The sequence below is a fragment of the Symsagittifera roscoffensis genome, chromosome 1 (genome assembly GCF_963678635.1).
Source record: "Symsagittifera roscoffensis chromosome 1, txSymRosc1.1, whole genome shotgun sequence".
Lineage (NCBI taxonomy): Eukaryota > Metazoa > Xenacoelomorpha > Acoela > Convolutidae > Symsagittifera > Symsagittifera roscoffensis.
In genome coordinates, this window is record NC_087062.1 from 73696019 (window position 1) to 73708086 (window position 12068).

The 12068-nt window shown below is 35.5% G+C and overlaps 1 protein-coding gene across 1 annotated transcript; it reads left to right on the forward strand.

Moving 5' to 3' along the window:
* Positions 1 to 570: 570 nt before the first annotated feature.
* On the forward strand, positions 571 to 12063 carry LOC134848671 (translation initiation factor eIF2B subunit gamma-like). The gene is made up of 2 exons (XM_063866190.1): positions 571 to 1482; positions 11541 to 12063. The coding sequence occupies exons 1-2, from the start codon at positions 643 to 645 to the stop codon at positions 12036 to 12038; spliced, it is 1338 nt and encodes a 445-aa protein (XP_063722260.1). The 5' UTR covers positions 571 to 642; the 3' UTR covers positions 12039 to 12063.
* Positions 12064 to 12068: the final 5 nt, after the last annotated feature.

The following is a 12068-nucleotide window of genomic DNA, read 5'->3' on the forward strand; positions in this document are numbered from 1 at the left end:
TTTTCGGCCAATCGCTGCATCGTCCGCGTGGCTTTTGGAGCAGCGCCACCGGTGCATCCAAAAATAAGCGGGCAGAAGCTACTCTGCTCTACGTTTAAAATTATTTGCTGATATTTGGAGTTCTTCAGCTTTTCGTGGTATTTGTATGCATCCTTATGCAGTTTTCGCGATGTTTTTCGCAGAAAGATTGTTTGACAATCACTTTTACATCGAATAATCAGATCTCCGCAACAATGACTTTTGCTATAATACTTTTGACCTTCTGGTTACTTTAGAAAAAAAATAACCAAAATAGATCTTGTTTTTTTTTACTCTTGTGAATTTTTTCGAATAAGCGGCTTTCTTGTATTGTATTGAAAGTGCTGCGAAGCTCGCGCCACTGTGTATCGTTTTTCAATGGGTCATTGAGTTTTCAATATTTAATTGTGTGCCAGTTGTAGGTGTTAGATATTTGCAATTCTATGCAGAAGGCTGCTGTTGCATCACCACTGTAAACTCGTTGCGGAGATCTGATTATTCGATGTAAAAGTGATTGTAAAACAATCTTTCTGCGAAATAATCATGATTGCTATACCAAGCCGGGTATATTGTTCAAACGCGTTATAAGATAGTGCCTTGACTTTGACTACTTGATGTTTCTGAATGCTTGACTTCAGACAAATGATTACTGATACCACAATGGATTTTTGTGCAGTATTATTAGCCGCTGGAAAAGGGCATAAGCTCAAAGATCTGACAGAAAATTGTCCTAAATTTTTGCTACCCATTGCGAATCGACCGATGATATACTACCCCTTGAAAATATTGCTGAATGCAGGCTTTCGACAAATAGTTATCATAATTGCAGAAAAAGACACGAGAAAGCTGAAAGAAGCATTGAAGAGCCATCTGGATATGAGTGAAATTAACCGAATCAAAACTTGCATAATAAATGCCGAAGATGATCTTGGTACATTAGAAGCCATAGTTCATTACAAAGATTCAATTTTACCTGATACTACATCTCAACATTTGTGTGTTTTTTCATGCGACACCATTATCAACTTCGATATTCAACCACTATGTGATTTGAATAGGATTTATGACTGTCCAATAGCCTTGGCATTGAGCAAAAACAGTCTGAAGCAAAGCGAAGTTGTCAAAATAGGGCTTCGTTTGAAGTCTAAAAAGAAGTTTACAGATGTGGTCGGACTAAATGAATCGGAAGCAAAGATTTGTTTCTACCAGGCTGAAGAAGAAATCCAAGATCAAATTGTAATACCAAACATCTCACCTACCTCTAGAATCAAATTACTCACTCAACTCGTGGACCCGCATGTCTATATAATTTCGAAGCAGCTTTTAGATACGGTTTCTTTAGATGAGAAGCTGCGGGTTAATTTGACTCGGATAAAGTCGGAAGCAATTCCTTACATTGTGAGAAAAAGTGACCATAGTGGTGACAGTTTTGTGAGCGAAAAGGGCGATGCCACAAAAGGAGACGTAAGTAGTGATTGCGTTTTCAGTAAAGAGATTGCTTATACTGTTTTAACTCGCATAACTTTTTCTAACTACACTGGCCGGGAACATATGTCATATAATCAGGAACCAGGCTTTTTACAGTTATCAACTTCTAAGAAATTGAGTGCTGCTGATTCGAAAATCTATCTTTTATCTGTCTATCTATTATATATAAATATAAATAAAACTACTTATTTATATACTTGTTTGAGATACTTGTTTGAGATCCTTAAATATAGAAAAATCAGCTGTGTGCTGTCGCCCATTTTAGGGTTTTCTCTCCGAGTTCAAAATGCAAAGATCTGAACACAAGTAGTTTTGGAGTTAAGCCTATTTTAGTTTAAAAGTAACCTGAGTTGAAATTTTTTCATCGTTCTATTTTAAATATCATAAGCGTTGTTGGATGCACCTTCTATTGTTACTGTTGCATTCTGTTCGTTTTTTTTATTGTTATATATCAGAGTTTTCACCTAAATAATTTTGCTTGAAGCCATGGAGGTGCTTTAGGTGCTTGTTGTATATCTAAAGGCGGGCTTCACTATCTTGCCATGTTTAAGATTCTTCAACGTATTAATTCTGCATGTGACTGCAAGAATTTTTTCACGTTTAAGCTAAAGCGTATACTGCAAGGCTTAAGAAAATTTTTTCAAATTTCCAGTTTGAATTCATTGTTTGTTTCCCAGCATTTGAGTTTCTCATTCCTGAAAGTGGGTGCTGTCAGGTTACTGCAAGGGGTTGCAAATCTTGTCCCCAAATGTGACTGCCCTAATCTTTTCATTTTCCGAGATTTGACGTCTTGTATAATGGTTTTTACGAGGTTTAAAAAAAACAGTGATTTGACAAATTGCAAAAATTGAATATCGCGATCCTGTAGTTGGGTGCTGTCAGGGTAATGTCAAGGGATGCAAGTCTTGCCTTTGATGGTGGCTGCTCCAATCACTGTTGTTTCCGAGATATGACGTTTTATATATATTTTTAAGTGTTTCAAAAAACTTGAATTTGAAAAAATCTTCAAAAGTTTGAAATTTCCACCCCTATAGTGGAATGTTTTCATGGTACTATTAGAGTTTGCTTTTCTTTAATTCAGTTTTAACGGCTCAAGTTATCTTTTTGTTCGATAAAGGCCGTTTGTTCATGATTTTTCAAAAAAGTTTCAAGAAACTTAGGTTAAAAAAACTTCCTCAAGTTGAATTGCTCAACAGTGTGGTGAGGTGGTGTGAAAATACTCGCAGGTTTATTTTTAACCTCCGATCGACTGAAAAACACTTTTTTGCTCAATCTTGATACTGTTGCTCAAATTTTGTTAGTCGCAAAGTTCACGTTTTTCATGATGTTTTGAAAGCTTTCAGTCAACTAAGACTCAAACTAAGCAAAAGGAGTCTGATGTTACTCAAATAATTACGCTGGATTAAACGAATATTGGCACCAAATGATCTTTGGAGGGTCTATTGAATCTTGATTTTGCAAGTGAAATATTGAAATACATGAAAAGTCAACAAGATTGGTGCAACAGTAACAATCGACGGGGCATCCAGCAACGCTTTGAAAAACGAATTTGAAAAGCTCGAACGGTCTGATGTGCTTGCTGTTGCAGAAGACAAACAAATTTCTAAGGAGCTATACGAGAAATTTTTCTGCCTCAAAAATGATGTCCTTTTCTTTGAAATCATAAAATGAAAACAGTTGGAAACGTTTTTTTTCTTTTATTTTGACACAGTTTCTCAGTTATATTTGACTGTGCTTCAATCAGAGGAAACCAGGCTCGATGCTCGTAGTGAAATGCAAGTTTTATCTTTTCTTTTTTCATGTCTTTCTAATAAAGAAAGAAGGGAACTTCATATATTTTCGAGTTGGAAAGTTAAAATTTTACAGTCCTCACTGGATCACCTATTGGACAGGTTGAATTGATCGGAAAAAAGTTGGGATTGTTGAAGGCTATTAAACAAAAATCTTTTGTATCAACTTCTGTCTTTTTTGTCATTTAAATGACTTTATCGAAATCGATTTGTTTTTTAACTTCGCTTTTCGCTTTGTAACAAACGGTCAGTCCGTTTCAAGCGAGAACAATTCAGTGGTAAAGCAACTGATCATAACGCCAGCGAAATATGTTCGAGCGAGTCTCGGAGAAGAACATTCAATTTATTTTTATTTTTCTTAGCTCATCTAATTCTCATAAAAATGCCTCAATTCTGTTTTGAACGAATGAACTAAAAAAAGCTTTTATATACCGAGCAGGGACTTATTGAATATTTCAGTTCTAATGGTTTTTTTGATTTTTTCCATTGCTAAAAATGTTGACCTACAAAATGATGTTTTCGAATTTGGTTTTATTTTTGTTGTACTTGACGAAATCTCGCAGCTTCTGCGGCTCGGTAGTACTTGGGTGAAAACTGCTACAGAAAACAGAATGAAAAAACCAATTGCTTTCTTGCCATCGCATGAAAAAGTTAGCTTTCAATTACTCACAAGTCTCAAATGCGCAGACGACAAGAGCGAGCAAGTCTACAACAATAGGTCCGGCGATCGAACCCCGTAGTGAGCCAAACTGAAAACTTTTGACCAGCTTCACTTTTGCCTTTATCATTTATCCACGAGGGATAGGACCAACATACGAGCTGTACAGCCCATCACGGCGAACCGCTGTTGTGCCCCTGCTTAAGAACTACATGCAATTTTTTTTGTTCCTTTGTTGATTAAAATTGGCTTTTGCTTGAAAGTAACGTCCAGTCGCCTAAGGGCCAGGTACAGTGAGCGGAACTGACATTTCTTAAAGCTTCGTAGTTGAATACAGAGAATTGTGGTCAAATAATGCTTGTCATCAATGCAGCAAAACATAGCCTACCTCTTAAACAAGAGGCGCATATGGTTAGAGCGATATGCTAATTAAAGATAGGTCGGGTGTTCGAACCCCGCAGTTAGTGGATTGGAAATGGTTCAAAAAACTTTTATGATTAAAAACGAAGACAATCATGGCCAGCCAATTGGTGCAACATTAGCGCGATTTAGTCTTTTGGTCAATTTGGTTTTTCTTTTGTCATTGTTTGTTTGGACAGTAGTTGCACCAAGCTCTGCTTCCAAGAGTCTTCCTACCTCTCTATTTAATCACAATAAAGCAATGAATGGAGACTTATGTCTTAATTTATCCGAAGTTGAGATTTGATTTATCTAACGATTTTGTTAGACGCTTTGCTTGTTTTGATTTTGTCGAAAGAAGTGTTCTGATCTTTTCGCAGAGTTTTGTTTTATACGTAATCGGATGGACCTAGTGTTTGATAGGGTATTGGAAAAAGAACAAAAAATGGAATATTAATAAAATAATCGTGTTTATGTTTTTCTTCGAATAGCAAAACCAAGTTATGCAATTTTATTTTGTTTCATTTAAATTCTTTATGCTTATGAAATTTTGAAACATTGTTATGTACATTCCTGTGTTCATTTATCTTTTTCTGGCTATCTGTTGACTATTTTGTTTGATTGTTTTTCGGGTTCATTCAATGGTTGTCGGATTGCCAAATGTCTTCATCAGCAAGGGTAATGAAACTGGGTACGATTATTTTGCTGTTGAAAAACTTGTTCACAAGACGACTGAAATTGGTCATCTCTAATTTGAGTCATCGTATAATTTAAACACCTTTTTTGATTTTTAATACCTTTGTATGGTCATGGGGAAAATGCAAAACTAAATCTCAAAAGTAAACTGATTTTTCTCGGTTGTATGAATTTTGTCCCAGTATTTGTCATCTCACTTGCCGGGTGTTTTGTTTTTCAATAAGTTTTTCAGTATAATTTTTCCTATTTGGCAATTATAATTCCACGTGTGTAAATGTTTCAGAAGTTTTTTGGCTTTTTCATTGTGTAGATGTCATTTTTCTTGCGGCGGCATTGCTTCTAATTTTTTGCTCATTTCAAATCTTAGTTTCTGTGAACTTAGCGTCTGCATGCTTGTTGGGTTCGGACAGTTTTTTTGCCAATCGGTTCGTGTTTTTGGGCACTGCGAGTTGTTTCGATTTTAAAAACTATCCATAAATTTCCGAGAATTGAATTCAATTTTTTTTCCAAATTTTACCTCTGAATAGATTTTTGTTTAATAATTTTTTTACGCGATTAGCAAGCGCTTTTAAATCGGAACATAGCTTTTTTCTATTTTTAAACAACTTGTCTAACAGAATCACTCCGTCATTTTCTCAAATCTATTTTTTCGCCACCTGCTCAAAATTGCCGACAGTATTTCAAATACTTGTTCTGTTCAAAAATAAGTTTTTCAATTGGCTGTAAATTTGTTCAGATTGAGTTACGTTCCAGCTTTTTAAGTTTGTTCTTTTGGCTCCCCCTTTTGAACTCTAATTTACTTAATACCATACAATTTCACTCACTACTTGTTGTTGCCTTAGCAATTTCACCTTGCTACATTTTAAAATCATTTCTATAACTTAACATCGGTTTAATTCAAAATGAAAAGAAAACTTACTACAAATGGGGCTTCGGTAAACATCAAAAAATTAAAAGAAAGACATTTTTGCCATTAAAAGCCAGACAATTTTGCGCAAATTAATTCGCGTAAGTTCTGATCAGAAATGACCTTGCCAATGATTTCAATGAATCGTTCCAAACCGAAATGAATTGGCCTTGCCAATTTTTTCAATGAATCATTTCAAAATGAACCAAAAACAAGCAATAGTTCAATGAACTTCAAAAACCCGCAAATAATTAGACGGCTTTTGACTAATATGGCCTAATTTTCCAGTCATTTTCAGCCGGTATAGAAATTTGAAAAAGGTTTAACCAGGCCATAAGCCTAAAATTTATTCTTTTTTAGAATCATTCTGGAACTTAAACTTATAACCTGATCGCTTTGTCAGCTTTTTTGAACTGTTGGCTCATAAACGCAAAGCTTAAGGGTTTGCCAGCCTCTAGTCCCAACCTAGCATCCCGAAAATAAGGGCGATCGTCCTGGGATTAAATTGCTTAGGCACTAGTCAAGTTCTTGCGTTAGGTTCCGTTTCCGGGAGTCTGCAAGGAAATGTGTTTTCCAAACAAGCTGAAAAAAGTTTAAGTGGGATTGAAATTTGAATTTCAATTATACGAAATAATAAAAAAAAATGAGACAAAATTTACTATGGTTTAACACCAACCAGAAACATCTCTGAAAAAGTACAAATCAGTTTGTCTTCGTAAACGGACATTATGTTGTGTACTCTTTCATTCAATGCTCGGTACTTTTTTTTTTGTGAACTTATGACCATTCGATGCATCAAAAAAATTTACTTTTTGTGCGGAGGCGTCTTTTTGCAAGCTACCCACTACTTTCCACATATTTGGGTGGGTTCCGCTGAATTAGGATTGGATCTCGAAATGCCATCCTTCGACAGCATTTGTTGTTCGAGCAATCCCACTCACGGCCGCATCTCGCTGGTTCCAAAGGGAGGGTTGGAATAAAACTTCACGGTTTGGTACCAAGCTTTTTATACAAGTAGAGCCAAAGTACAGACGCAGCTCGTCAGTTTTCTCATTTTCTTATGAGTTCTAAACAATTTCTCACGCATAAATTCTGAGTTTCCTGAACGATCATATAGAAATCGCCGATCTTTTCTTTTTTTTTTCAAATGCAATCGCCACCTGCTCAAAATTGCCGACAGTATTTCAAATACTTGTTCTGTTCAAAAATAAGTTTTTCAATTGGCTGTAAATTTGTTCAGATTGAGTTACGTTCCAGCTTTTTAAGTTTGTTCTTTTGGCTCCCCCTTTTGAACTCTAATTTACTTAATACCATACAATTTCACTCACTACTTGTTGTTGCCTTAGCAATTTCACCTTGCTACATTTTAAAATCATTTCTATAACTTAACATCGGTTTAATTCAAAATGAAAAGAAAACTTACTACAAATGGGGCTTCGGTAAACATCAAAAAATTAAAAGAAAGACATTTTTGCCATTAAAAGCCAGACAATTTTGCGCAAATTAATTCGCGTAAGTTCTGATCAGAAATGACCTTGCCAATGATTTCAATGAATCGTTCCAAACCGAAATGAATTGGCCTTGCCAATTTTTTCAATGAATCATTTCAAAATGAACCAAAAACAAGCAATAGTTCAATGAACTTCAAAAACCCGCAAATAATTAGACGGCTTTTGACTAATATGGCCTAATTTTCCAGTCATTTTCAGCCGGTATAGAAATTTGAAAAAGGTTTAACCAGGCCATAAGCCTAAAATTTATTCTTTTTTAGAATCATTCTGGAACTTAAACTTATAACCTGATCGCTTTGTCAGCTTTTTTGAACTGTTGGCTCATAAACGCAAAGCTTAAGGGTTTGCCAGCCTCTAGTCCCAACCTAGCATCCCGAAAATAAGGGCGATCGTCCTGGGATTAAATTGCTTAGGCACTAGTCAAGTTCTTGCGTTAGGTTCCGTTTCCGGGAGTCTGCAAGGAAATGTGTTTTCCAAACAAGCTGAAAAAAGTTTAAGTGGGATTGAAATTTGAATTTCAATTATACGAAATAATAAAAAAAAATGAGACAAAATTTACTATGGTTTAACACCAACCAGAAACATCTCTGAAAAAGTACAAATCAGTTTGTCTTCGTAAACGGACATTATGTTGTGTACTCTTTCATTCAATGCTCGGTACTTTTTTTTTTGTGAACTTATGACCATTCGATGCATCAAAAAAATTTACTTTTTGTGCGGAGGCGTCTTTTTGCAAGCTACCCACTACTTTCCACATATTTGGGTGGGTTCCGCTGAATTAGGATTGGATCTCGAAATGCCATCCTTCGACAGCATTTGTTGTTCGAGCAATCCCACTCACGGCCGCATCTCGCTGGTTCCAAAGGGAGGGTTGGAATAAAACTTCACGGTTTGGTACCAAGCTTTTTATACAAGTAGAGCCAAAGTACAGACGCAGCTCGTCAGTTTTCTCATTTTCTTATGAGTTCTAAACAATTTCTCACGCATAAATTCTGAGTTTCCTGAACGATCATATAGAAATCGCCGATCTTTTCTTTTTTTTTTCAAATGCAAGAGAAGGCAGCATTTTTTAAGCCACCGTTAAATCGTGATTCGTCTCGTGGGTCGTTTTTAGACCCAATTCTTTAATTTTTCTCATGTAGCTCTGGGAGAGATGGAAAAAACAGCCCAATAAATGTGCTCCGGCGAATGTTTTTTGGAAGGACTGAAGAATTTTTTCAGGCAGGCAGTTGGGTGCTAAATCAATTAACGCCTGCAAAAGGCGATTGTAGTTTTTTTTTCGTTTTTGTTAGGAAAGAAGGCGTAAATGCCAAATGGCGCAATGCCAGATACACTAACTTGAATTGAATATAGCTGATAGAACATTTTTGGAGTAATTTTGAAAGTTCCATAATCTAACCAGAAAATTGTTGACTTCTCCAGAGTTCTCAGCATTTTTGGGTCGCCGCACAAAATGATTCGCTCGTGATCATTTGATCCACTGTCATACTGGATAAAATATCCTGGGATCTCGAAATTTTCGCGCAACGGGGATGGGTGGCATATTTACTTCTAGCTGCTTACGTGTGCGCGCAGCCGCCGGATCAGTTTGTCTTAAGTTGAGAGGCAAAACTGAGTGACATAATCATTTATAACTGACAAAACCGCATTGGCAACTGCGACAGTCGTTGTAAATCTCTCGCTGAGATCTTTTAAATGCTTTGACTTTTCGGGCTTCTGATTTTCCTGCTGACATTTCATGGTTATGCTCTCCACGCGTCTCAATCAATTTGTTATTTTTTATAATGGCAGTTGCTCGACATTAATGTGTTTGATATTTTGAGCAAATCTTGTTTTCGCTAAACTTATTTTTTCGCTTGAAATAAAATTCGTGGCCGGACGCTATAAGAATTGGCTTGTTTTTAGATGAAATTGTGAATTCGAAAGAAGACTCAATCATAATTTGTTTATCGTGTTTGCGTTTGTTTATTACTTGAGTATAGTATAAAGTGACTGACAGAGTTTCATATTTGTCAGAAATGTTAAGTCAAATTGTTATGAATTAGCACAAGCAGGTTTTTTTAGTGATCATAATGGTTTAGCGAAAAAATCGAAATGAAAATAAATTACGAACTTGTCGATAAGATTTTTAAGTAATTTAGGAAGCCTCATTTTAGCATGTATAACTAAAATAAACCAAGTTTTTTATTATGGTGCATGCGTTAATTGCAGGATTCATTTTGGTGTGATAAGAGTTAAGATGAGGAATTCGTACGGCATTATTTTTAGTAGTAAAATGACTAGGTGTTAAAATGTACGGTGTTAAATTGTACGGTATTAAACTGTTGGACACCGTTATTTTCTATGTCTTCGGCCTCAAAGAACTCGATGAATATTAATTGACTCAGTGGACTTTAATTGCGTCGTTTCTTGAGCAAAAAAGCTTTTTTATGTGTTAGTGTTTTGAGGAAAGAATTAATTTTCTAAATGTTTAAATGTAAGTTTTTTCGTCTGAACTGGTGTGTGCAGTAGCATATTTAAAAAGGCCGACCCAAAGGGTAACCCTTTGTACTTTTTTGAGATATCCATTTTTGGCTGGCTGACCTTAAACTTCACTGAGCCAATCAATATCAACAGAGTTCTTTGAGGCCGAATAAATAGAAAAGAAAAAACTAAAAAAGCTGGGCACATTTACAATCATTTGAAATTTTTTTCGAATAGAACATGTATTTAAAATACTGTCAGCAGTTTTTGAGCAGTTGGCGAAAGAATAGATTTGAAAAAATGACTGAGTGTTCTGTTCTCCAAGTTTTTTAAGTAGACAAAAGTCTACGTTCAGATTTAAAAACGCTTGCTAATCGCTTAAATAACTTATGAAGCAAAAATCTATTCAGAGTTAAAATTTGAAAATAACAAAAATTGAATTCATTATCAAAAATAATGTATCAATTCATAAATTATTTAACCTAATTCGAAACAACGCGTAGTGCTACAAACATGAACCATTTTTGGCTGACTGACCTTAAAGTCCACTGAGCCAATGAATATAAACTGGGTTCTTTAAGGCCGAATAAAAAAAGAACAAACTAAACATTTTTGGCTGACTGACCTTACAGTTTTTCTAAAGGCTCCTTTGGCGCGAATATACGAATTGTGAGGGGGGAGCGCGCGTCAAAAAAAAGATTTTTTGGTCGAAGTTTTACAAAAAGTGCATAAAAACTCCTTTTTTGGTCTGTTTTTTTGAAGACCTTGCCTGCGGCGCAGAAAAATTGGTCAATATAGGGTCTTTGTAGTGATTTGGGAGAGCTCAGAAAATCAATTTGATCGACCTGAAAAAAGGTCGATGAAATTTTCAAAATGTTTTTGAAAAGCCGCCCCCACTCGAAAATTTCCTAGATCCGCGCCTGGGTGTGTGTGCTGAGAAAGGGTTGTCTTTGTAAGAGCTCCTAGGTTTTGTTCCGATGCTAAATTGTTACTCATGTGAAATTTTTGATAGATTTGTTTTCTTATCATTTTCAGCTTCTGTCTCATTATCTGTCAGCTAGTTTTCAAGATTCTGTTTTTGATATTTTGCTAGTGGTGCGAAGACACATTTTGGATCTGTTTTTGTTAGTTTTGCTTGAGTTTCAGGAGTTTGGATACTTCTGGTTGAATTTTTGAAACAGTATGAAATTTTTGCTTTTCTAGAAAAGATTTCCGAAATTTTGTAATTTTGTGAGTTTTTCAACGAAGCTTCACTTTTTGTGTCTTACCACTCACGCTTTTAGTTATGCGAAAGCATTTGATGGAGTTTTTAATACTCCAAATATCTCTAATGGTTTAGTTAGTTTATCTCACTTACATTTTAACTAGTAATTTCAACGAAGTTTTTCGTCGCTTGGCATTTTTGTCGAATGAGAAAGCCCTGAATAGAGGTTTCTATTGTAAATGAACTGAATGTTTGATTCAATTGATAAGGAATATTTGAAAAGAATATAATAAATTCCCAGTAAATTAAATCATTCAACCGATTCGAAAATATATAAAACATGGTTTTTTAAAACATGGTTTTTTGAAATTTTCCGCTGTGTTATTGAGTTTGTTTGTTTTTCAAGCATTTGTTTGAACCGTGTCGCTATCTTATGTTGAGCTCTGATGTGCTGGTTTGGCGAGCAGACTCAATAAATAATTTTTACGAGGCAAATCGAAGAATATTACAGCTCACAATAAGTTCAGCTCGTCAGGCGAAAAACGAGTCGATGAAATGTGCTGTTTTCGACTGTCCTTCAAACTCAACTGTAATTGGGACAAATCTTATTGGGAACAATACAAGTTTTAGCGATGAAGTTAAAAATAAGAAGAACGAATCAGTAAAAAATAATGTCATCGGCAGCGATTGCCACATTGGAAAATCGAAATTGATTGGATGTGTGCTGTTCAGCAATGTAGTTATCGGCAACAATTGTGTCCTGGAGAATTGCATTTTGGCCAATCACAGTAGAGTAGAAGATGGCTGTGAAATGAACAACGTGCTAGTCGCTGCTTCGCAAACTGTGCAAACCAAATCTAAATTGAGCCATGAAACAGTAAAGAAAATTGTACAATTTCAATAAACTTATTTAAATCTATTTGAACTGATCGGA